The following is a 23,352-nucleotide window of genomic DNA, read 5'->3' as shown; positions in this document are numbered from 1 at the left end:
CTGGTCTAGCTCCCACTTGCGGCTGACCCACTTCAGTCTGCTTAGTGTGTCTGCGGTCTCGTTGAGATTCCCTGGGAGGTGCTCTGCCTTCAGCGAGACCCCATGTAAGATCACCCGTTTCCAGACAGCATGAGCTTCCGCAGACGGGGATCTTGTGCCGCCTTGCTTGTTGATATAATGCATGGCCGTCATATTGTCCGTTCTTATTAGAACCGACAAATTCTTTATTCGTGGGAGAAAAGCTTGCAAGGCTAGGCAAACCGACCCGAGTTCCAGCAGACTGATGTGCAAAAGACGATGATGGCGCAGCCATCGACCACTTATTTGGACTGCTCCCCAGCCCTCCAGAAATGCATCTGTTGTAATTATCTGAGGAGCTGGAGTGACCATGAAGGAGACACCCTGGGAAATGTTCTCCTTGTGAATCCACCAAGAAGTGGCCTCTTTCATTCGATCGTGACCCTGATCATGTCCTCGAAAGATCCTTCCACTTGACGCCACTGTAAGTCCAGTTGCTCCTGAAGAGGACACATGCGTAGTCTGCAGTGAGGAATTCGAGAGATGCAGGATGAAATGGATCCCAGCAGGGACTTGTAGAGGCAAACTGAAAGTGACTCATTTTTGAAGTAGATGGGCCATCGACATGAGCTTGGATTGTCTTTCCAGGGAAGGAAATGCCTTGTTTAAGGATGTGTCCAATATGGCTCCCAGAAATTTTGCTTTTTTGGACGAGCACAAAATTGACTTTTCTCTGTTGAGGGTAAAACCCTGAATCTGGAACAGCGTCATACCAGCTGCCACCGAGCTCTCGGCTGCCGCCTTGGAAGAAGCCTTTAGCAACCAGTTGTCCAGGTAGGGGGAAAACCTGGCGCTTTTGTTTCCTTAGGAACGCCGCTACTGGAGTTACCATCTTCGTAAAAATCCTTGGTGCCAACCTGAGGCCGAAGGGGAGGACTTTGAATTGAAAGTGGCTCTTGGCTACTGTGAAGCGAAGGAACTTCATGTGCGTTGGATGGATGGGAATATGAAAATATGCGTCCTCCAGATCCAAGGTGGCCATGAAATCTCCTAAATTCAAGTGTCGAAGTATGTCCTGCAAGGAGATCATTCTAAACGACTGCTTGATGAGGTAGGTATTTAGCTCCCTCAGATCCAGAACAGGGCGCCATTTTTCGACAGTCTTTCGTACCAGAAAGAACCCGGAGTAGAATCCCTCTCCTCTTTGGGAGAAAGGCACCGGTTCTATAGCACCTCTGCAGCTTTTGTTGGACTTCTAGTTTCAGGAGACGAAGATGTTTTGTTAAGCTGTAGTGAGGGGGTTTAGTTGGAGGAGGATGAACAAACTCCAACGTGTGTCCGGATTGAATTATATTCAGAACCCAATGATCCAATGTTATTCGTTACCAACTCTGGAAGTATCTGGAGATCCTGCCCCCTAAGGTGTTTGATGAGGGGGAGGAACAGTAGACCGAGCCAGCAAGCCGCTATTGGCGCCTAGACGAATCCTTCCCCTGGTGTCCCGCTCTTCCTCTAGGTGCAGATTTTGTATATGCTGTGGACTGACCCTGCCGCTGGTTGTATTGTGGCCTGTAAGACTGCGAGGCAGTTGTATATGAGGAGTACAGATATTGCTGGTAACCTCCTCTGTATGAGGGAAGACTTCTACCTCTTGCTTCCCGAAAAGGTACCTTGCGGTATTGAAGCGTCCCCAACGACTATGCCGTGTCCGTGTCTTTCTTGATGTACTGGAGCGCATCATCTATGTGCTTGTCGAAGAGCGCCTGTCCATCAAATGGGAGGTCCAATATTTTGCTTTGAACCTCAGGTCTAAACGAGGTTGCTCGAAGTCATCCCTGGCGGCGAAGGACTGCTGCTCCAGTCAGGGAACGGAACGCCGTTGTCACAATATCCATTGCGCAATCAATCACCTCAGAGGAGGCTCTCTCTCCTTCCTGGAGGATCTTTTTTGCTTCGGCCTTGCTGTCTTCAGGCAGTTGGTCTAAGTAGGGAGAGAGGTCGCATCACACCTGCCGGCCGTAGCGCCCTAAAATGGCTAAAGCGTTAGTCACTTTGACTATGAGGCTTGACATAGATGATAATCTTTTACCGGCATTATCCAAGCGCCTACCTTCTTTATCCGGAGGCGCTGTTAGAGATGCTGTTGGATTCTTTGATTTCCTCTGTGCTGCCTGAGATATAACAGAGTCCGGTTTTGGTTGATTCATCAGGCAAGCCGGGCTGTCCTCTGGCTTTATATTTCTTCTCCAAACGAGGAAGCACCGGGACCACCGTGGCCGGGGTCTTCATGACTGTCAGCCCCTCTTCCCATTCATTATTGACAATGGGAATTGTTCGAACTGACTTCTTAAAGGGCTCCTCAAAGTCGTACAAGAAGCACTCAGACGGCACAGAAGGCATAGGCAGATCAAATCTCTTGGATGCCCTTCCTAACAGATTGTGGAAACCACGCACGTCACCAGGTGGAGAGTCTACTGGAACCAGTGAAGGAGACGCAGGAGTAGGGATAATATAATCATCCCATTCCCTATGTGGATCCGGAAGATCTGTCTCTCCTTGGTAGTCAGAGGTATCATCATGGATAAGGGGAGCAGCCGGAGGTGGATCCACTATCAATTGCAGTGGCGGCAGAGGCAACCGAGGAGTGGAAGGCCCTGCAGGTGGACCAGCGGGAACTGAAACATGTTCCTGAGCCGAAGATGGTGTCAGAAATCTCCTTTTATAATCGGAGAGCATAAACTGCAAGTCTGAAATCAAGGAGGATGGCATGCAGACCATGTCCTCCTGATAATCACTATGAAAGTCCTGGGGAGGATCATATTCCTGCTCCCCACCATATCCGTCCTCAGAATCCAGGTCTTGGCACTTAATGTGCAGTTTTGAAGGGCTATGTGCATACCCAAACTGACCTTCCCCAAAATCCTCTTCTTCTAGGAGGTGAGTAGGTAGCAAAGGTGTCACTTTGCTAGGGGAAGTGATCTCAGGAGTTATGTGGCGCTTCCTTTTAATTTCTCGTGAAATTCTCTCGTCGGCGAGGTCGACGATGTAGATGTTGCCATCGACGGTGCCGTCGAGACAGTCGTCATTACCGTCGATGCCGTCGTCAATTCTCTTCGATGTCAGTGACAACGTCAACAACGATATCTTCGTCACTTTCAAACCCATATCCATCGTCATCGCCGTCAACGATGGATGTATCCCAGACGATGGAAGCAAGGGAACTCTTGATTCCGTAGTCGGAGCCAGACCAGACTGAGGAGACTGTACCTTCTCACTGTCCATCGACAAGAAAGATGATAGTTTCTTTGTCGACGGTGTCATTGACAGTCTCATCGACGGTGGGACGTCCTTGGCATGTTTTCTCTCAGAAGGAACAGAGGAGGGATTTTTGATGGCTTTCTTTCCCTCAGGAGGAGAAGATGGAGGTACAGAGCTCGATTTCTTCACTGATTTTCTTCCTGTAGACAGTCATTCGCTCTCCTTTACACCACGGTGAGGAGATTTGCTAGGACCAGTCAGACTCATGAGAGGTCGTTTTAGAGGCTTTCTCAGGATGGTTCTCTCAAGAAGGGTCAGATCTGCCCCTTTTCTGTGATCTCCTTGAAGATTAAGCTGATGAGGCCTCATCACTGTCTTCACTGGAGACTGGCTCTCTCCTGGACTTTAGCTTTTGGAGCCCGGTGAGGAGGCGTCCCTCACGGTCTCTCAAGGTTTTGGTTGAAAAAGTACGGCATACCCTGCAATCTTTGGCCTTATGATCCAGATACAGGCAATAGATGCAGTCCTTGTGAGGGTCATCCTCGTAAAGCCTCTTTTTAGAGCAGGTGACACAAGCTCTAAAAATCCTTTTTTTCTCTTTGTCAGTCATGTTGAACTCGAAGCTGAAGAAGTTGTTGAAGAAAAATCGGTTGAAACTCAAGAGTAGTAGAACAAGGAAAAACAGAGCAGAGCTCAGTGGAGAATTCCTAGCACAACATGCGGTAAAAACTCTGAAGGTCTGAGGTTCTCTCAGGAGGGTTCTAGAGGGGGAGGCTAATCTGATTGGTTGTTGATTTTATTTTGTCTTTTTTACAAAAAGAGGTGGATATGTTCCAAAACTGGAATGAGCCTAGGCCTGGTTTCTAGTTTGTAATGGCTTTGCATTCCTATTTTTATGTATACCGGGGACTCCAATCCCGACGACGGGGGAATGATTCAAGCATGTGAATCTATGAAAATTCCAATACTGGAGTAATCTGGCTTACAATTCTCTTCCATAAAGATTCACTTGGCAGCCCTTACTGCCTACAGAAAATGTCATTCACAAACATCTTTTTTTCAAAATCGCTGTAATAAAGTTTTTTTTAGATTTTTTTTTTTTTTTAGAAGGGTTGAAGGCTTGCCCTCCCATCAGGAGTCCTTCCCCTCCCTGGAAGCTTCACATAGTCCTTTCTTGTATTATGCAGGATTCCTTTGAACCCATAAGTCATCCTTGCAGCATCTCTAATGGAAAACCGCTTTCCTCATAGTTATCGCATCAGCTCGCAGGGTTGGTGAAATTCAGGAGTTATGTTCTCGCAAACCTTACAAAGTCTTTCACTTTACCAAGGTAGCAATGAGAACTCAGCTGAAATTCCTCCCCAAGGTTATTTCACAGCTTCATGTACGACAAATTTATTACCAACCTTCTTTCAGCATCCTTCAACCCGGCTGAAAGAACACTGTTTCCTGGATGTGAAGCATGTATTAAAGAGCTAGCTAGCCAAGACATGCATCCTCGTAAATCGGGCCAATTGTTTGTCAGTTATGGTCCGGTCTGTACCGGTATAGCCACTTCCAAACCCTCCATTTCACGGTGCATAGTATGAACAAAAGTTACTTACCTGTAAACTGTGGTTCTCCAGTATTGGTGTCTTTCATAGATTCACATGCTTGAATATTCCCCGAAGTGGGAGTCCCACGGTACATAACATAGCAATGTAGTAATAACATAAGCCTAATAGGCATAAAAGAAAGTAAAACCATAGAGTTTTTATGGATAGACAACTTGTCACATCTATAACATATTACTGTCATTATGTTTTAGTCCAAAATCCAGCCAATCAGTGTAGGAGAGTAGGGTCTGCTATCCTATGGTCACCCCAAATTTTTGCTTTTGCTTCACTGGTTTTATGACTTAGTGTGGCTGTGGGCCTGCTAATCAGACCCACAGCCCTGCTGTTCTCTCCCTAAATTAATGCCAATGCACACTAGGTGCATTACCAATTGGAACTGGTTCACCTTATTGGACCCTGTAACAGTGTACCCCAGGTACCCAGGGCATAGGTGTATCCAAGGCCTACCAGGGGCTGCAGCATGTATTATGCCACCCCTGGCCTCACTATTTGACACAACTGGCTGATCACTCAGCTGGGGTAAGTTGGTGTAATCACCTCTTACTTAGATATAGTATATCTATATCTAACATATATGGACACATGGTAACCTATCAGTCACTCCTATAGCAGGCCTTAACAATCCTGGAGGCAGAGTGCTTGGTTTCATGTGAGATGGTGCTCTGGCATGAGCTGAGCCTGTCTGCAGCTTTCGGAACAACGTCCTTTAGCTGTTTCCATGATATTGCCATACCATATACTCTTAAGTGCATTATGGACCTCGCGGTCAAATGCTAACTCTGGTTTGGCTTTATCAAAACATGTCGAGTAAGGTGTCCTACGATTTGGAATACTACCCCCTCGCCAATTCTGGCGACGGGGGTAGCATTCCACCCTTCTAGAGGGACATGACATGTACCTAACCTGAAACCCGGGTAAAGTTAGACAGAGCCTCAGCATCACAAAATGGATGCTGCCACCACAGACCCAAGTCTGCCCTCCTGCTGCTGGGAGTCCTTCCAGCTTGGGAGGTTTGGACAAAGGGTTTCCTGTCAGGGGAGGTGCTTGCACCACCCCAGACAGGATTTTGTGTAGTGGGTTAGGGAGGGCTGAATAGATTGAGACATGCCTGGGGCACACAAGGTGTCCCCGTGCATATGCCAGTTCAAACCGGAGCTGGGGCTCTCCAGCCCCAGCTCTGGCGTGAAACTGAACAAAGGAGAGGGGCTGTAACCACCCCCCTTCCTGGTCCCACCCAGAGGAGGGACCTAGCAGGTAATCCAGCCCCTAGATTTGGAATAAGAGTAGGAGCTGTGTCCCAGGACTTGAGATCATCCTGAAACTCGACTTGAAGAAGAAGAATCACTGGACTTCGACGTTCTGCTGCACAGAAGATTGAAGAGAATCTCCCTTGTGGTCAAGGAGTGACCACCCTGTGAACACAGGCACCATCCAACAACTCAACGACTGCTTTGCCGCCGCCTCCCGCCGGAGACCGAGCCCAGAGCCCGACAAGACGCAGACTCCCAGACATCTCAGAACCCAATCCACAGTCCCTGCAAAGAAGAGACCCGTGGAGGCACCGAGAGACGTGGGACCGGCCATCTTGAAACGTCCACGACAAGCTGACTGCGCAGCACCCAAGGCATCCTCATCGCTGTGCATAGGGCCCTGAGAAGCCCCAACGCTGAGCAGCATTTGCACCAAAGACCAGCCCTCCAGCATCCACGAGATCTGCGTGGGGCCCTTTTGCTTTTTGCCACTCGACGCGTCATCCCGGTTACTGGCTCGTTGGCTTTTGGCCATCTTGGCGACGAAATCTACAAACACTGCTGGTCTGGTTGCTCCAGACTGGCCCTTGCTCCTGTGAAAAGGAGCAGCCCCTCTGACCTTGCTGGTTAAAGCACCAAGCTTTCATCGACTCCTGCGTGGCTTGCATTAGCCAAGGCCTGTTTGCTCCAATCGAGAAGCCGACACCGCCATCAGCTAGAGCCTTCGTGGGACAGCTCCTGGACGTTGTCGACATCTTCACTTCCACGTGGCTGCAGAGACAAGCTTCACTTTTTCACCTGTTGGCACCCGACATCACCTGGTTCCTTCATGGTTCCACGCCGGTCACTGGCTAGTGACTCTGAACAGTGTCCCCTCTGCTTTCAGGTCTTCTACTCTCCAGATCCACCCTTGGATCCACCGGAACTCTTCTCGCCTGGCCGCGAGCAGCATCTTCATCTTCAGGCTTAATAGACCTGCACGACGAAACCCGACGTACTTTGACACCTATGCACCCGCTTCCTGTGGGTGAGGTAACGCTGGCACTCCAGTGCTCCTGTGTAGAGAAACATCTCTAGTGTCTAGGTTTCCAGTTGTTAGGTTCCGGTCCATCCGGAAGACTCCCTTTGCTTTAACTTTGTGACTTTTATGCACCCATTGAATCCAATAGGTGCACGCGTGTAACTTTCAACACTGCACACGTATCCTGTGGGCCTCCTGGTCACTAACTACTGTTAGCTCCTCGTAGTCCCAGCAATTCTCAAGGCCCTAGGCCTTCTTACTTTTCTATACGTGGTTCTTATACCACTATTTTAGTATATGGTTTAGCGGGCCACCCAGGCCCATCTATAATTGTGCAACTTTTGCATATTTAAACATTGCCTTGTTTTAACGAATGGGCTTTTGTGCTCATAAAGAGTATAGGGGATACTTTTAGTAAATAAATACATATATATTTTGAATACATATCTGTGTGGTGTCCTTTCATTTGATATTCAAGGAGGTTACATATGGTAAAACAGCTGGCTTCACATGCCCTCAAGAGTTTAGCCTGCAGACTGCACTGTCCACGCTACCACTAGGATAGCTGGTCTATCTAGGTTGACTTCAACCACCACCATAAGGGTTGCTTGGCATGGTACAAGGTGATCACTAGAAATAGTGAGCAGCATATACCAAGCCAACTTCTCACAATCAGGCGTCCACACCCTCTAGAACCCTCTCCCCAGAGGCTCAGGCCCTCAGATTTTCGTAGCACAAGTGTGACATAAAAGTCAAATACATGATGGGAGCCTCTGAGGGGAGGTGGGTGGTTCACATGTGAATCTATGAAAGACACCAATACTGGAGAACCACAGTTTACAGATAAGTAACTGTTGTTCTTCTCTAGTATTGGGGTGTCTTTCATAGATTCACATGCTTGAATAAGAGTAGTGAGCAGTGATATCAGAATAATACCAGGTACATAAGAATCAAAGCAATAGCAATACCCAGTGCAAAAGACTATAGACATATAAAATATAATATATACATAAATACATAATAAATGTACCTTGTATACAGGAGGAGGGAAGCATCAGAGGCTCACCTTATTTAGAAAGATTACGAAGGACTGCCTGTCCCACAGCCATGTCCGTGTTGTCTGCAGCATCCAGATACGAGACAACCTTTACGAGATAGTGTCTCGTAAAGGTGTGTCTGCTGGACCATGTTGCAGCTCTGCAGATGTATTGAAGAGGCACCCCAGCAAATAGCGCAGTAGAAGAAGAAACCTTCCTGGTGGAATGCGCTAGAACGTTTGATGTAAGTGGTTTTCCCGCTTGTTGATCGCAAAAGGCAATAGTAGAAGATATCCCGCGTGCTATGGTTTGTTTGGTGACCGGATGACCCTTTCGCATCCGTCCGTAAGCTACAAAGAGTTGGTCATTCTTACGAATAGTAGCTGTTCTCTGAAGGTAAAATTTGAGACATCTCTTCACATCCAAAGAATGAAGCGTTTTCTCTGCGGGAGTTTGAGGATTTGGAAAAAATGTTTTTAAAACAAGCGGCTCATTGAGGTGGAAATCCGATGGCACCTTGGGGATAAAGGCCGGATTGGTGCGGAGCAGGACAGAGTCTTTAGTAAATTGAAGAAAAGGTGGTTTAGTATTAAACGCCTGCAAGTCACTAACCCGGCGTGAGGAAGTAAGAGCCAGGAGTAGAGAAGCCTTCCAAGTAACATATTTGAGACTGACCTTATGGATTGGCTCAAATGGTGGTTTTATGAGCTGTGTCAATACAATGTTTAGATGCCACGGTGGAGGTGGCCGACGTATCGGAGGAAAAATTCGAAAAAGACCCTTGAAAAATTGTTGAATTACTCTTGGCGAGTAAAGTGAGTTAGAGCCATCTTGTCGGAATCGTGAGATTGCTGCTAGGAAAACCTTAAGGGTAGAGTATGAGAGGCCTGATTTCGCTAGGTGCAAAAAGAAAGGCAAAAGTTGTTCTGGCTTGGAATGTATAGGATGTACTTGAGCTTCATTGCACCACAGACAGAATCTTTTCCATTTGAGTTTATAGGTTTTCATCGTTTAAGGTGCTCTAGCCTTAGCCAAGACGTCTGCAATCTAAAGGAATGTCCAAATTTACAAATTCATAGTGCTCAGGTTCCAAGCCGCTAAACTTAGAGATGCAGGATCGTGATGACAAATTTGGCTGTGTTCCATGGTCAAAAGATTTGGAAGAGGGCAAAGAATGATCGGGTCGCACTGAGACAGGAGCAGTAGTTCCGTGAACCAGATTTGTCTAGGCCACCGGGGGGCTATCAGAATAATGTGACAGGGTTCTTTCCTCATTTTCCGCAGAACCTTGGGGACTAGAGGTATTGGTGGAAAATCGTAAAGCATATATTTTTGACCAGTTCATCAAAAAGGCATTCCCGCATGACCTTGGTTGGGGAAGCCAACTTGCGTAGAACAGGCATTTGCAGTTTAGATATGTTGCGAACAGATCCAGATTTGGGGGACCCCATAGTTGAAAAATGTGATCCAGAATGGGTTGGTGTAATTTCCATTCGTGATTGGTCTTGGACAATCTGCTTAGGGAATCCGCAAGATTGTTCTACGCTCCCGGAACATGAACTGCTGTGAGGACGATGTTATGTTGAATCGCCCAATTCCAAATTTGTTGAGCCTGAAGGGACAACAAGACGGACCTTGTGCCTCCCTGTTTGTTGATGTAGTGCATGCACGTTGTGTTGTCCGTACGGATCAACACCGTGCTTCCTTGAATGATGGTTCGGAAAGCTTTCAGAGCCAGAAAAATGGCCAGTAACTCTAAAAGGTTGATGTGTCTTGTCTTTTGCTTTTCGGACCACTTGCCGTTCACAGTCAGTCCTTGCAAGTGGGCGCCCCAACCCTCGAGAGATGCATCGGTCGTGAGGGTGAATAGTGGAGTGTCCGTCACAAACGGACGTCCAGAGGAGATATTTTCTTCGTGAGTCCACCATAAAAGAGCTCTTTTTAGTCGATGTGTGACTCTGACTAAGTCGTTGAACGTTCCTGAGACTTGAGCCCATTGTTTGTCCAATTCCTCCTGGACATGTCTCATTTTCAGGCGGCAGTGAGGGACTAGAGGAATGCATGAGGACAACATCCCTAGGAAAGATTTCAACTGTTAGACAGAAAAACTCTTTTAGATGGATAGAAGTTGCTAGATTGCGAAGACGTTGACGTCTTTCGTGCGGCACAAAAGCTTTCCCTTGCCTGGTATCTAGAATGGCTCCCAAGAACAGTCTGTTTTGAGCCGGGAGAAACTGAGATTTTCCCATGTTTAATGTGAGGCCCAGAGATTGGAAGAGGGACCTGCATAAAAGAGTTTGTTTGGATGCCAGTTTGAACGACTTTGCCTTCAGTAGGCAGTCGTCGAAGTATGGAAAGATTTGCACTCCTTGTAGACAAAAGGTAAGCTGCCACTGGTGCAAGGACCTTTGTAAACACTCGGGGAGCAGAACGAAGGCCGAATGGCAGAACCTTGAATTGGAAATCCTTTCCGGCCACTCTGAATCTGAGAAATCTTCTGTGCCTCGGCAGTATGGGAAGATGAAAATAAGCATCTTGAAGATCCAAAGTTGTCATAAACTCTCCTTGGGATAGAAAAGCGAGTACTTCTTGAAGGGACAACATGCGAAAAGTTTGTGTCTTGATGTATTTGTTCAGAGCACGTAGATCCAACATGGGACGCCATTCTCCCGACTTTTTCTGTATGAGGAAGAACCTTGAATAGAACCCCTTGCCCTTCTGTAGTTTTGGCACCACTTCGCGCCCTTTCGTAATAAAATTTTCAGCTGATTCAAGAGTTCTTTTAGATCAGCAGGAGGGGGACCACTTGGTGAAGTATTGGGAGGATCTTTACGAATTCCGATGCGTGTCCCCTGCGCACCATATCTAGAACCCATTGATCGGTAGTAATTTGTGACCATTTGGAGTAGAAGTGGGAGATTCGACCTCCAAGTTTTGAAAAAGCGGGAGGATTTTGCGACGGTGTGTGGTGACAGTCATTGTTTCTTGGAGGAATCCTTTCCTCTATAAGAGGATTTTCCTCTGTATTGCCTGTAGGTGGAAGAATGCTGTTGCCTATATGACTGTTGATTCTGGGAGGAGTAGCGGTTTTGACTTTGTCTGTACTGATTCCAATTTCCTCGAAAGGAAGAGGAGGAACCACGACCTCTTGCGCCTCGAAAAGGCGGCTTTTTGAATTGCAAAGACCCAAGAGCACGAGCAGTGTCAGTGTCCTTTTTAATTGTTTGAAGGGCATTGTCTATATGCTGGCTAAACAATGATTCACCGTCATAAGGCATGTCCAGTATTTTTGTCTGTACCTCCTGACGAAAATATGTGGCCCGTAACAAGCCCTGACGCCTGAGGACTGCTGCACCAGCCAAAAGACGGAAGACAGTAGAGGATACATCAATAGCGCAATCGATAATTTCCGAGGAAATTCTTTCCCCCTCTTGGAGAATTTTTAATGCCTCTGGCCTAGATGTTTCAGGGATAAGGTCAATAAGAGATGAAATGTCTGACCACATTTGTCGTAACGGCCCAGGATCGCTAAAGAATTGGCCGCACGTACTGTAGTCGCGGCCATAGTTGAACATTTCTTTCCTATACCATCCAGGCGTCGACCTTCTCGATCTGGTGGTGCAGACAAAGGAGATGATGGATTTCTGGATCGACGCTGAGCTGCCTGAGTAATGATGGAATCAGGCTTTGTTTGCAAAATTAGACAAGCAGGAGAATTTGGAGGGGCTTTGTATTTTTTATCTATCCTAGGAAGGATAGCTGGAATGGAGTTAGGAGTTTGCATCAGCTTGGGGCCTTCTTGCCAGATAAAATCGATAATTGGAATGCAACGGACCTGTTTTTGAGGTTGATCTTTAAAATCATATAGGAAACAATCCTCCTCCCTGGTGGTCATAGGAAGGTGGAATCTTTTAGCTGCTCTTTCCATAAGCAAATGAAAACCACCAATGTCGACGGCGGAGAATCCAAAGGAGCTGGATCAGCAGGAGATGGCGTTTGTATTTGATGGTTCCCTTCTTTCTGAATGGGACAACTATCATCCAGCTCACCTGCTTTGTCACCGTCATCATCCTGCTCGTCGACAACGTCTTCCTCTATGATTTGAGTAACTGCAAGATGTTGAACTGTTGTCGCAGACGTAGGTGTGATCACTGTTTTCTTATTTGAAAAAGGCTGTGGAGGTATCTGCGGAGTTGGAGAAGTCTGCACAGAACGTGGAAAACGGCGGTTGTAATCATCCAACATGTATTGAAGGTTGGAAATAAGACTTAATGGCAGTTGTGCCATAGGAAGTTCTGGAGCCGGGTGTGTGTCACAAGTAGAGAAATCGTCCTCTTGTAAGTCGTCATCATCATCAGATTCCTGACACTTTATTAGAAGTTCAGAGGGACTGCGAGGAGCCCGAAATCTATCATCCTCGGATTCCTCATCGTCAGATGAAAAAAGCACCTCCGGAGGCTGAGAAGGAGCTTTAATTGGCATTAGGGTATCCAAAGAGGAATGTCGTCGTTGAAGCAAAGAGCTTGAAGCCCTTAGTGGTATCAGATCTTAAGATGGAGTCGTAGCCGTTGTTGCGGATGATGAAAGTCGTTGACCAAGCCACCGTCGACGACCAAGCCACCGTCGACGACCAAGCCACCGTCGACGACGTATGCTTTTTTCTATGTTTGTTTGCCGTCGTCGACGAAGTTAAAGGCACTGTAGACGAAATGGATCTCACCTTAACAGATACCAACGTCGACAGTGAAGACGCCGACGACAGGATCATAGCCGGCTTCAAAGGCATAGAAGTCGTCGACGTAGATGCGACGACTGCAGCTCTCGACGGAGGAAGCGTTGATGAGCTCGTCGACGAGAGAGGCAGTTTCCGAGGTAAAAACTGCGCAGATGGAGTCTTTGACGCCTGAGAATCAGATCTCGGGGGCGTAAAGGATTCAGATAGACTCCTGGGGGGGGAAAATCACCCCTTTTGAAGTTGAAGGTTGGGTAGTGGGCTTATCAACATGATCTTCACCGCTTTAGGTCTTAGAGAAACCTTCTGAGAGTCACTTGTTCTCTTCAAGGAGGGAGCAGTTTTGATTGAAGAGACACTCTCCACATCTGAAAGAGGATTTTCTGAAGTCTTCAACTTCTGTAGCCACAGAAGGAGACACCCTTCTCTGTCCTTTAAAGTTTTCTGAGAAAAGGTTCTACAAATTTTACAATTCTTTACCTGATGTTCAGGATATAAGCAATAAATACATTTCTTGTGAGGGTCTTCAGAATGAAGCCTCAGTTTACCACAACTTCCACAAGGTCTGAGGAGGGATTTCTTGGATGTAGATATCATAGAGGTAATCTGAGGAGATATGAGAAGAAAAACTGAGCAAGTTCAGGGAGACTCCCTTCACACGACGTGCGGTAGAAAATCTGAGGGCCTGAGCCTCTGGGGAGAGGGTTCTAGAGGGTGCGGACGCCTGATTGGCTGGATTTTGGACTAAAACAATGACAGTAATATGTTATAGATGTGACAAGTTGTCTATCCATAAAAACTCTATGGTTTTACTTTCTTTTATGCCTATTAGGCTTATGTAATTACTACATTGCTATGTTATATACCGTGGGACTCCCACTTTGACAATGGGGAATATTCAAGCATGTGAATCTATGAAAGACACCCCAATACTGGAGAACTTGCATTATGCTAGGATACCAAAAAGCCAACAAGACTTTGCCAGTCAGAGCTATGGCCCATTTCACTAGGGGCAAAGCAGCAACTGGGGCTTTGATGAGAAATGTCCCTATAGCAGAGATTTATAAAGAGGCTACATGGAGATCTGTTCACACATTCATCAAGCACTATTGTTGGGATTCAAATGCTTGAGGAGATACTCAAGTAGGACAAGCATCTCTCAGAAACCTATTTGCCTAACTACATCCTATCGTCTCTCCTCTGCTTTTTCCACCGCTGTTGGTGAGGATGGGCTTGCTTTTCTATTCAAACACTTATGACTATCAATGGAGATCCCTCTAAGAGAGAAGGTACAGTTTCTTACCAGTAATCCCAGTTCTCTCCTAGGGGAATCTCCACTGAAGTCATAAGCGACACTGGACATAAACAGACAAAATGACTGGACTTACCCATCGCTGACATCTCGTCAAAAAGAACGGAGGCACATCCACCTGCTAGGCATGATGAGATACTGGTGGTCTCGGGGTCCTTAAAGGCACAGACTAATTTGAACTCGCATTATAGCAGCCTATGGGGCTACACTGTCCTGCTTTCCTTCATCATCTACTTTACAAAAGGAGTTTCTGAAAGAGAATTAAGCAGTTCTAGAAAATCTGCTCTCAAAACTACATATATATATATATACATACACACATATATACACACACACACATATATATATACACACACACATATATATATACATACACACATATATACACACACACATATACTAACACATACATACACATATACACATACACACATACATACACAAACACATATGTTTGTGTATCTGTGTGTGTGTATATATATTACACACATACATACACATATTTTAACCCTTTTGTAAGTACTATCTGAAGAATTTCTCCACTGAAGCCTGTGCCTATAGGCTGCATATTATGCTTAAGTGTTTCTACAGGCCTTCCTGAAGAAAGGCAAACATCTAAACTGAAGAAAATATCTATTGAAAAGTGCTCTGGGATTTACGCATATGGGTGGAACAATTCAAACGCTTAGGACTATCAATGGAGATCCCCTAAAGGAGAAATATAACACCACCTCTACGGGGAGTTCGAGAATGTTCTTATCGAGCTCTGGCATCTGACATCAGGCGAAACCTTAGAAGTGTTTCTGCAGCAGTAGACTGGTAAATGGGAACCTAGCCCAGCTTACTGGAAGGAAAGGATTTGACCAGAGGAAGGAAGGAATGGATAAGTGCAACGATTGAGACCTAGACTGCAAAATATTGTGGTATATGGGAGAAGCAATACTTTATCATGATTCCTATGTTACAGAGGAACCTCACCCTGGATCTTGTGACATTCATGAAGCAATTTCTCGTTCATGGCAGTTATAAATAATCCGCTAGCCTTTACTGCAAGGTGAGAGATTACATTTTGACAAAGATCAGAGATGGAAGATCATTATCTCTCCCCAAGTATTTCATTTATATAGTGCTTACTACCTCTGATGAGGCATTTGAGCATTTTTCGGTGAGTAGCATGTTACAACTGACCCCAAAGGTGGATTAATGTGGATTCGTAGAAGGAAATAAATATGGTTATTGGAAGTGGTAGACATTCAAGTCTGTTAGTTGGATGAATAGGATAAAGACCATAAAAGATCATTAAGGATCATGTCTGTCACCTTCAATTCTTGACATGGTTTAAAATCCAACAACTTTGTAGCTAACACTAGGTCTCTATTTGTAACATATCCAATTCGAATTTTTATTTTATTTTTTGATTGATGAAAAATATGGGAATTAACCAACAGCACTGGATCCACAACTGTTGAGGATGCAGAAAAAGGGAACAGAAGTCAGCAGTGTTCTGATCATTGTATAACAATCAAGTATAATTCCAGCAGTGCCGCAAAATGCTGTGTTAATGCCAGCATAGTAACATGATGAAAGTGATGCAGAGTAGCTCTTGAACAGAAAGATCTCAGATTTCTAATGGCACCGGGCAGGAGTACAATAACAATATCAGGGGAACTTTTTATCCATTAGCAAGTTATTTTCAGGGTGCGGTCAGTTACATTTTTCTTTTATCACCAGTCAAGCCATTGTCCTCAGGACAATACATATAATTTTAACTGAGGTAGGAAAGTGATGGACAGCATTACGTTGAAACTGTGGTTCAAAGATACGGCTCCTTGATATTCATCATGGAAGAAGTTCATTAAGGATATTCATGCAGCTTGAAGTACAGGTGTGAGTGAAGTAAAACACTATGCATGCCATCAATGTATAACACATCAATGTATGTCAGTTTTCAAACATGGCGGTACTAGTGGGTGGTGTGAAAATAAAATCTCAACATAGTTTCACATTGATATGGTTTACATAGCTAACTATAATGGGCTCATTTCAGTTTTTTGGGGGGTTGTAATATTCATTTTGCTTTAAGTGTATATTATAAGCATGTGAGATTTTTTAAAAAAAAACATTTGTTGATCTCTTATGGGCAGAAGTCGTCACTGGATTCTATACTAGAGCGCTACAGGGCTATTCTGTGATTCTGAACAGAGGAAGTAATTTTGAGTCCCAGCCTGTTTCATAGCTAAAGACACTGAATAGTAAATATTGCTCTTTTCAGTTATAAAAAAAAAAAAAATCAATACAACAAACCTTCTCTATTGCACTGTCCATCGAGCCAATTCAAAGGTTGCTTCGGACTATCCTCCAACTTACTTTTATACTCCACAGTCCTTCTCCCAGAAGTCGGGGACAAATAGGCATCTGAAAGTCCAAGTTCAGCATTGTCTTCATTCAGTGTGTTCGGTTGATCCTTTTCTTCGGATTTGAAATGGTGCTCACATTCCTGGTCCTTAAAGTAAAATTGCTTCTTGGCGGATTTCAGCATCTGAATGGTCTGAGAGTCACTCATCGAAAAATCAACTTCTTTATCCTCTACATGCTGAAGATAAAATGAATCTATTTTTTGGCCACTAGTGGTGTCATTTCGATATGTATTATCTGTAATTTCCTAAAACATAAATAAAGAAATGAGATTCAGAAGTGTTACTGTCCATGTTTTCCTTCCTTAGAGCATTGATATTCTGGGACACTGTTAGGCTTCCCTCCTTCCTATGCCCCACTTTCAATTCCTGTATTTGAAGTGTACATGTATACCTGTGCACATAAGCTCAAAAATGCCTCAAAAGAAAAAGTCATTCCATGTGAATATCTGAATTTGCATGTGAAGTACATTAAGGATGACAGAACAAAAAAAAAAGAAAAGTACTGGAGTCAGTGCTCCAACGTGAGCCATAAGATCAATACAAACCGGCATCTCCAGTGAAAAACCTGTTACTTACTTGTACACTGTGGTTGTCCAGTATTGGTATCTTTAAATACATTCATAAGCTTGAAAAATACCTGTAGTCCAGCTGTGAGTCGCACAGTAAATTGTAGTAAGCAGTACAATGCTGTATTGAGCTTTGAAAAGTTTACAATGACCACCCAGTTAACATATACATATCGTTTGAGAAGAAGTTAACTTCAACTAATCAGGAGACAGAAAAGTGAACACCACTCTAATCAAGGACAACCATAGCTTGGCTTTCTTAGCATATGTGTGAGGTTAGATTATGTGACAGGTGAGCCTGGATCAGGGAAGATAAGGATTGCATGTGAATCTATGAAGGATATCAATGCTGGAGAAAACCGCTACTCAGAACAGTCATCGTACACACACAAACATACACGCCTCCAATCATTCCTTGTGATGTTGGTCTTATCAATAGGTATTTTGATTAGGCAAAAAGGTTCCATAGTGAGCCTAGCAGTGCTGTTGATTCTCAAAAGTTAGGTGTAACTGTATTTTCTGGATTCACTGGTCTCTTATTACTGCCTGGGAAATGTATAATGAGTATTGTTCTGCGTGGACCCCTATTCCGCCATGGGGGGAATGGCTCTATGATAATGTATGTATGTACTGGACGGGGTACTCTTGACAATTACTTCACTTTGTATGTACCGGTGTTTGTTTGGTGCTAAAATGCAATAGAAAGTTTAATTAAAAAAATTAAAAACTTTTTTTTAAAGTAATAATTTCCTCCCTTTTGATTTGCTTTTATTTTGAAACAGTTCTAGTAGCTAAAATAAACAAATAATACTCAAAAGTCGGACAAAAAGTATTCCATGTGTACTCTAAGTAAATGAAAGGTAAAAAAAATATTTTTTTTATCATTTTTTTAATTTTGCGTTTGTGAAATAAAGAGTAACAATGCATTTAAAAAAAAAAGTTGGGCATAACTGTACAACTTGTACAAGTATACAAAGAATAAAATGATGCCCAACATTGTGTATTAAGCTTTTTTCTTTCAACAAGGACTCTCTTCCTGCGTGCGAGATGATACAATATAAGGTAGAAGAATAAAATTGTGGGTCTTGTTCAAAACATGTATGGTGGGAAGAAAATAGAATACAGGGGCAATGAAAAAGATGAATGCTGAATTCAGACGCTGCACGAGAGGTCATCATAAGACACTATTCTATAGCTATGAAATGGACACTAACAATGGTGCTTATTTGATTCACATCTCCACATCTTCAGGAAACAAGTAGCAAGATTTAAAGTAGTACTACAGGACCCATGCTCCCCTGACAATTTTCTTGAAATTAGTCATCTCTTATATTTTGGCATTAAAAGTTAAAAAGGTTACGTTTATCCTATTTCATACCTTTGTTGTATCATGAAGTACTGACCAAATGCAAAAAATGCTCAGTGGGGTTATTCAAGCCTTTTCTAGTTAAGGAAGCTCACAATAGGTTACTTTGCAAGAAAACTAAGTGGACGGAAGTTAATGGAAAACCTGTATAAAATGAATAGGACATATAAATGCTGCCATGCACAAGGCGGCAATAAAACATGTTGAGGATTCTTCTCAGAGTAAAGTTCTGGTGATGTTTGGAGCAAGTATATATTCCAGAACATAGAAGACAATGAGTAAGGTTAAAACATTGAACGACCTGAACCCAAGCTCAATGTACATCAGAAACATCTGATCTGAGTTTGGGAAAAAATATCCTTAGGGCAACCAGGTGCAGAGTATGCACGTATATATTTGAGGAATTTATTCAGATCAAATCTAATCAAAAGGAAAAGGAGCATTGTACATGGTTAAGGCCAAATATAAAAATCAATGTGTGACTGGTGTTGTAACTGTTTTCAGAAAGAGGACGTGGACTGTTATTTCCCTGTGATGTAGTACTTAAAGACACAAGTTTTCAGTTATTTTCTAAAATGGATACACAATGGCAGGTGGGGGACCAGGGGGGGGGGGGGGGGGGGGGGGGGGGCGCGAACAGAAACATGAACTTCAGGTTCAGTCCCACAACTGGGATATTAAAAAGGCAAGGAATCCACAGGTATAAGAAATCATCAGAAATGAGGGCTATTTTTGCTACTAATTTAAACGTTTCCATACATAGCCAAGAAAAAAATCTGACCTGTATTAAAGGTTGAATAAGATTTTCGTGTTCTTCTCCAGCTACATTTCTTTCAATAAGTCCAGATTTCGATAATCTGGACTCTCTGGCATTAGTGAAAAACGAATGTAGAACAGACACTCGTCTGTCGTCTTCACTTCCATGGTTTCCTTCTCCACCAACATCAGAGCTAACTATAAAAAGCAGAGCAGTTCATTAAAAACATGATCAACAATCAATTTTAAGAATTCTACAAGTATTCAATTATTGACATACCAGTCTGAGAGGAAGTGATGACCTGACCTTGAGCTGACTTTTGGAATTTAGAATCTTCATCGGAGTTGCCACCTTCCAGACAAGGCCTGAAGCTGTTCCTGTAATCTTCAGCCACCTGCTCATGAAATGTCCACAACAGTTACATTTTTTAATACATAAAACGACACCTGCAGTAACAGACTTTAAAGTCACAGGCATAGCCTTCATTGCCAATTTCTTGAAATGTTGCTACAATTGGCAAAGAGACAAAAATGTGCTTTAACAAGAAAAATAAATGCCCGGGGATGCAGACGGCCATGCACATGGATCGATGGCACACAAGAATGTCCAGAAGACATCATCAGGGATTTTTCAGAATTGCAACTACAGATACTTGTTCACACGTCAACAACAAAAAAATTTGAAAGCAACTGGGAAATAGACTTTGAACTAAAAATACTTAGTCACAACTGGCAAAGATACTTCTCTAGCTCCGTATACAACTGACAAATGATAACAGACTATGTAAAAAATACAGAGCGAGTTAAGAAGGCAAGTACAGAGGAGGAGCCTAGCGCGCAACCATGATGGACGCGTAGGCACAGAGCTCCCGAGACTCACGCAGCCTCCCACGATTATCCTGGATTTCATCCTGATCTTTTGAAGGAATACTACGGGTGAACCTACGCTGAAGACACCCCGGTTTTCAAAATCCAAATCGGACTTTGGGAAGTCTACTTTTTCGACTTTTGGGAGAGGGGCCTACTCCGCGGCGCTGCCCCAGGCTGGGGGTTGGCAACTTCCCAGTGCCCCAATTGAACAACAACGGATTCGGAGCTTCGTGCTGACCCGTGCACCCCGGGTTTCACTTTCACTTTTGACTCTCCTCAGTGCCGCGGAGGGCGGGGGCCGGTGGAGGCTACACATCTGAGCAGCCCAGGGGCCGGCTGTCGCGATCGGTGGTGGGAGCTGTCTACCACTGACTACGGAGTGCCCCCCCCCCAGAGAACCACTGCAATATACGGGCACCCGGTGGCGGATTTCCCCTGTCGTGGAATAGCGGCCCGAATAGACGGTGACAAGCTGAGGCCCAAGGCTAACCGGAGAGGTGGCTATGTGCAAACAAATAACATGGATCGGTATGCCCATCAGAAGGGGTCTCCTGGTCCGAGTGGGCCCACAGAGGTGGCTCGAGAGGGACCGTCATCCTCGGCGGAGCTGACACTTCACGATGTCATGGGTGCCATCGACGCCATGAAGCAATCGGTTGGCCAGCGGTTTGACTCTCTGGCCCACAAGCTGGACACTGTCGCAATTGATGTCAACCTACTCAGAGCAGACCTTTCGAAAACCAGCGACAGGGTCAACTCACTTGCTCTCACGACCTCGGGCCTCACGAAAGATGTTACTGATATGCAGACGGAGCTACACAGTCTGCGGGCCCTCACGGACCTCTCGGTCAAACGGTTGGAGGATTTTGAGGGTCGGGCACAACGAAACAACGTGCGCATTGTAGGTGTGTCGGAGAGGTCGGAGGATGGGTCGGTGGATCTGTTTGTGGAGGAATTGATCCTGAACCACCTCGCGCCGAAGGGCCTCAGTAAATACTTCATGGTGGAGCGGGCCCACAGAGTTCCGGGGGGGGTCGACCGAAGCCGGGGGTCCCACCACGTCCCATCATCGCCAGGATCTTTAACTTTAGGGACCGTGACTCCATCCTACAGACCTCCCGCGTCAATGGCCCGCTGAAGTATGAGAATGTTGACGTTAGCTTTTATCCTGATTTTACTCAGATGGTCCAAAAACAGCGCATGGGGTTTCTGACTGTGAAACGGCGTTTAAGGGACATGGGCCTGAAGTACGCCATGCTTTTTCCGGCCAAGCTTCGGGTTGAATGGGAGGACCGAACCCACTTTTTTGACCGGCCTGATGCGGTGGAGGAATGGATTGATACATTGCCCCGTCGACGCGGGGGAGATGAGCGGACCGAGGATGGCGGGGGCGGCTCGGCGGAGCACCCGTGAACTACTGAACTATTGTCCCTGGTCAATCATGTGTTGAACTCTGACTCTGGTCGGGGGTGCCCTAATACATGGGACTGTATTGCCCTTCCTTCTGTGTTTGGGGGCTGCGGGGTACCTGGTGAGACTCTTCCTCCTCCGGGGGAGTTTTCTTTCTTTTCGTAGACTAGGGTTATGTCGGGGCGACAGGCACACTGCGAGTTGGGGTGGCTAGATGTTCTAGTGCAGGGGTGCAGGGTGGGGGGGGGGGGGTGTTATGAGAGTTGGGGGGGGTGGTGGGGGGGGGGGTTGTTGTTGTTTCAGGTTAGTTTTAAACCAGGTGATCGATGTTCTGTTTTTTGCTCTCGTGGGGGGATCGCTGTGGTTGGGATGGGGGGTAGGGGGCTGCATGTCTTAGCGTGGAATGTCAATGGTTTGGGGGATCGTGTGAAGCGAGGGGTGGTGTTACAATATTTGAAACGTCTCTCTCCTGATATCGTCTTCTTGCAAGAGACGCATTTGGTGGGCAACTCTTGTCAGGCTTTGAATAGACGGGGGTATCGGTTGGTGGCCCATTCTGGCTTTACTACTGGGTCCAGAGGGGTAGGCATTCTGGTCCGAGCCTCTCACCCGCTGGAAATTGATGAGGTGAAACACGATGACCGGGGGCGTTACGTCGTGCTGGTTGGCTGGTGGGAGGGTAGAACTTTAGTTTTGGTTTCAGTTTACATCCCCCCTGGGTTGCAGACTACCACCTACGCAGATTTGGGAGGCCTACTGCTTGGGCTCCCTGAGGGCCTGTTGCTGGTTGGTAGGGATTTTAACTCTGTTGTGTCCGGTAGAGAGGATCGTCACCCGCCCAGAGACCTCCCTGGGGCGCATTCTTGGTTGGGTGGCTTCATTGATACTATGGGACTGGTTGACTGTTGGCGAACGATGCACCCGGGGTTGGCTCAATTTACGTTTCACTCTGGGGCCCATGGCTCCCTGTCTAGATTGGATTATGTACTGATGCCGGCCGCCCAAGCCCCACCTGATTGGAGACGTTAAACATCTTGCTCGTGGCATCTCAGATCACTCCCCGGTACTGCTCCGTTTGGATATTGCCGCGGGGGCTGGGGGGAGGGTGGCACCGATTAACCCCTGGTATCTCCGTGACACCCACAGTTCGCACCCAATTGGTGAAGTCCCTAGACCGGTTTTTCACGGAAAACCAGGGTTCCGTCGCGTCAGCCCTGACATTGTGGGAAGTATCAGACCACAGGAGGTAGCCCATAAACCACAGTGAGACTGGGGCAGTACATAATATCAAACAACAATGTCTCAACGGGGAGGAGCCAAGATGGCGACCGGGACGGCAGCGTAGATTCCCGGCTCCGTGAACCTCCGTATCCCGCACGGATATCCTGCATGAGATCCTTATTCTGCGCTACGAGATCGTGTTCGTAAACGAAAGTGGCAACCGATTGTGTGACCCTGAGGTTTCTGACTGCAGTACCGCCGGAGAAATCAGCGATTGAACTTTGCGGCCCGTGCGGTCCCGAAGCCGGGACCTCGGGTGGACGCCTTGGCCGGGCGGCAGTTTAACAACAGCGGCCTGTGGTGACTGGGTGGAGTCGGTCCGCCGGAGTGGTGCTCCCTTTGGCCTGCATTTTGCTGTGGTCGCTCCCCCCCTGCTGAGCGCTGCGGACCGAGGACATGCCCGGGTGTGCAATTCTCGGATTTTGTGGTGTTTGCCCCTGCC

The 23,352-nt window shown here is 45.8% G+C and overlaps 1 protein-coding gene across 5 annotated transcripts in view; it reads right to left on the bottom strand.

The window, feature by feature from the left end:
- Positions 1–23,352, bottom strand: part of CEP192 (centrosomal protein 192) — a 1,978,693-nt gene that overhangs the window by 1,633,613 nt on the left and 321,728 nt on the right. For 3 of the 5 annotated variants that reach the window (XM_085605862.1, XM_085605864.1, XM_085605863.1), the window contains exons 9-11: positions 19,630–19,744; positions 19,375–19,547; positions 16,549–16,906 (exon numbers count right to left, since the gene is read on the bottom strand). In XM_085605862.1, coding sequence (XP_085461988.1) covers positions 16,549–16,906; positions 19,375–19,547; positions 19,630–19,744 — 646 coding nt within the window. The remainder of the gene's footprint in view (positions 1–16,548; positions 16,907–19,374; positions 19,548–19,629; positions 19,745–23,352) is intronic. The other 2 variants (XM_085605865.1, XM_085605866.1) reach the window with 1 other exon arrangement.

The sequence above is a fragment of the Triturus cristatus genome, chromosome 5_1 (genome assembly GCF_964204655.1).
Source record: "Triturus cristatus chromosome 5_1, aTriCri1.1, whole genome shotgun sequence".
In the NCBI taxonomy this organism is placed as follows: Eukaryota; Metazoa; Chordata; class Amphibia; order Caudata; family Salamandridae; genus Triturus; species Triturus cristatus.
Note: the sequence above shows the minus strand (reverse complement) of the source record. Positions and strands in the feature narration are given on the sequence as shown.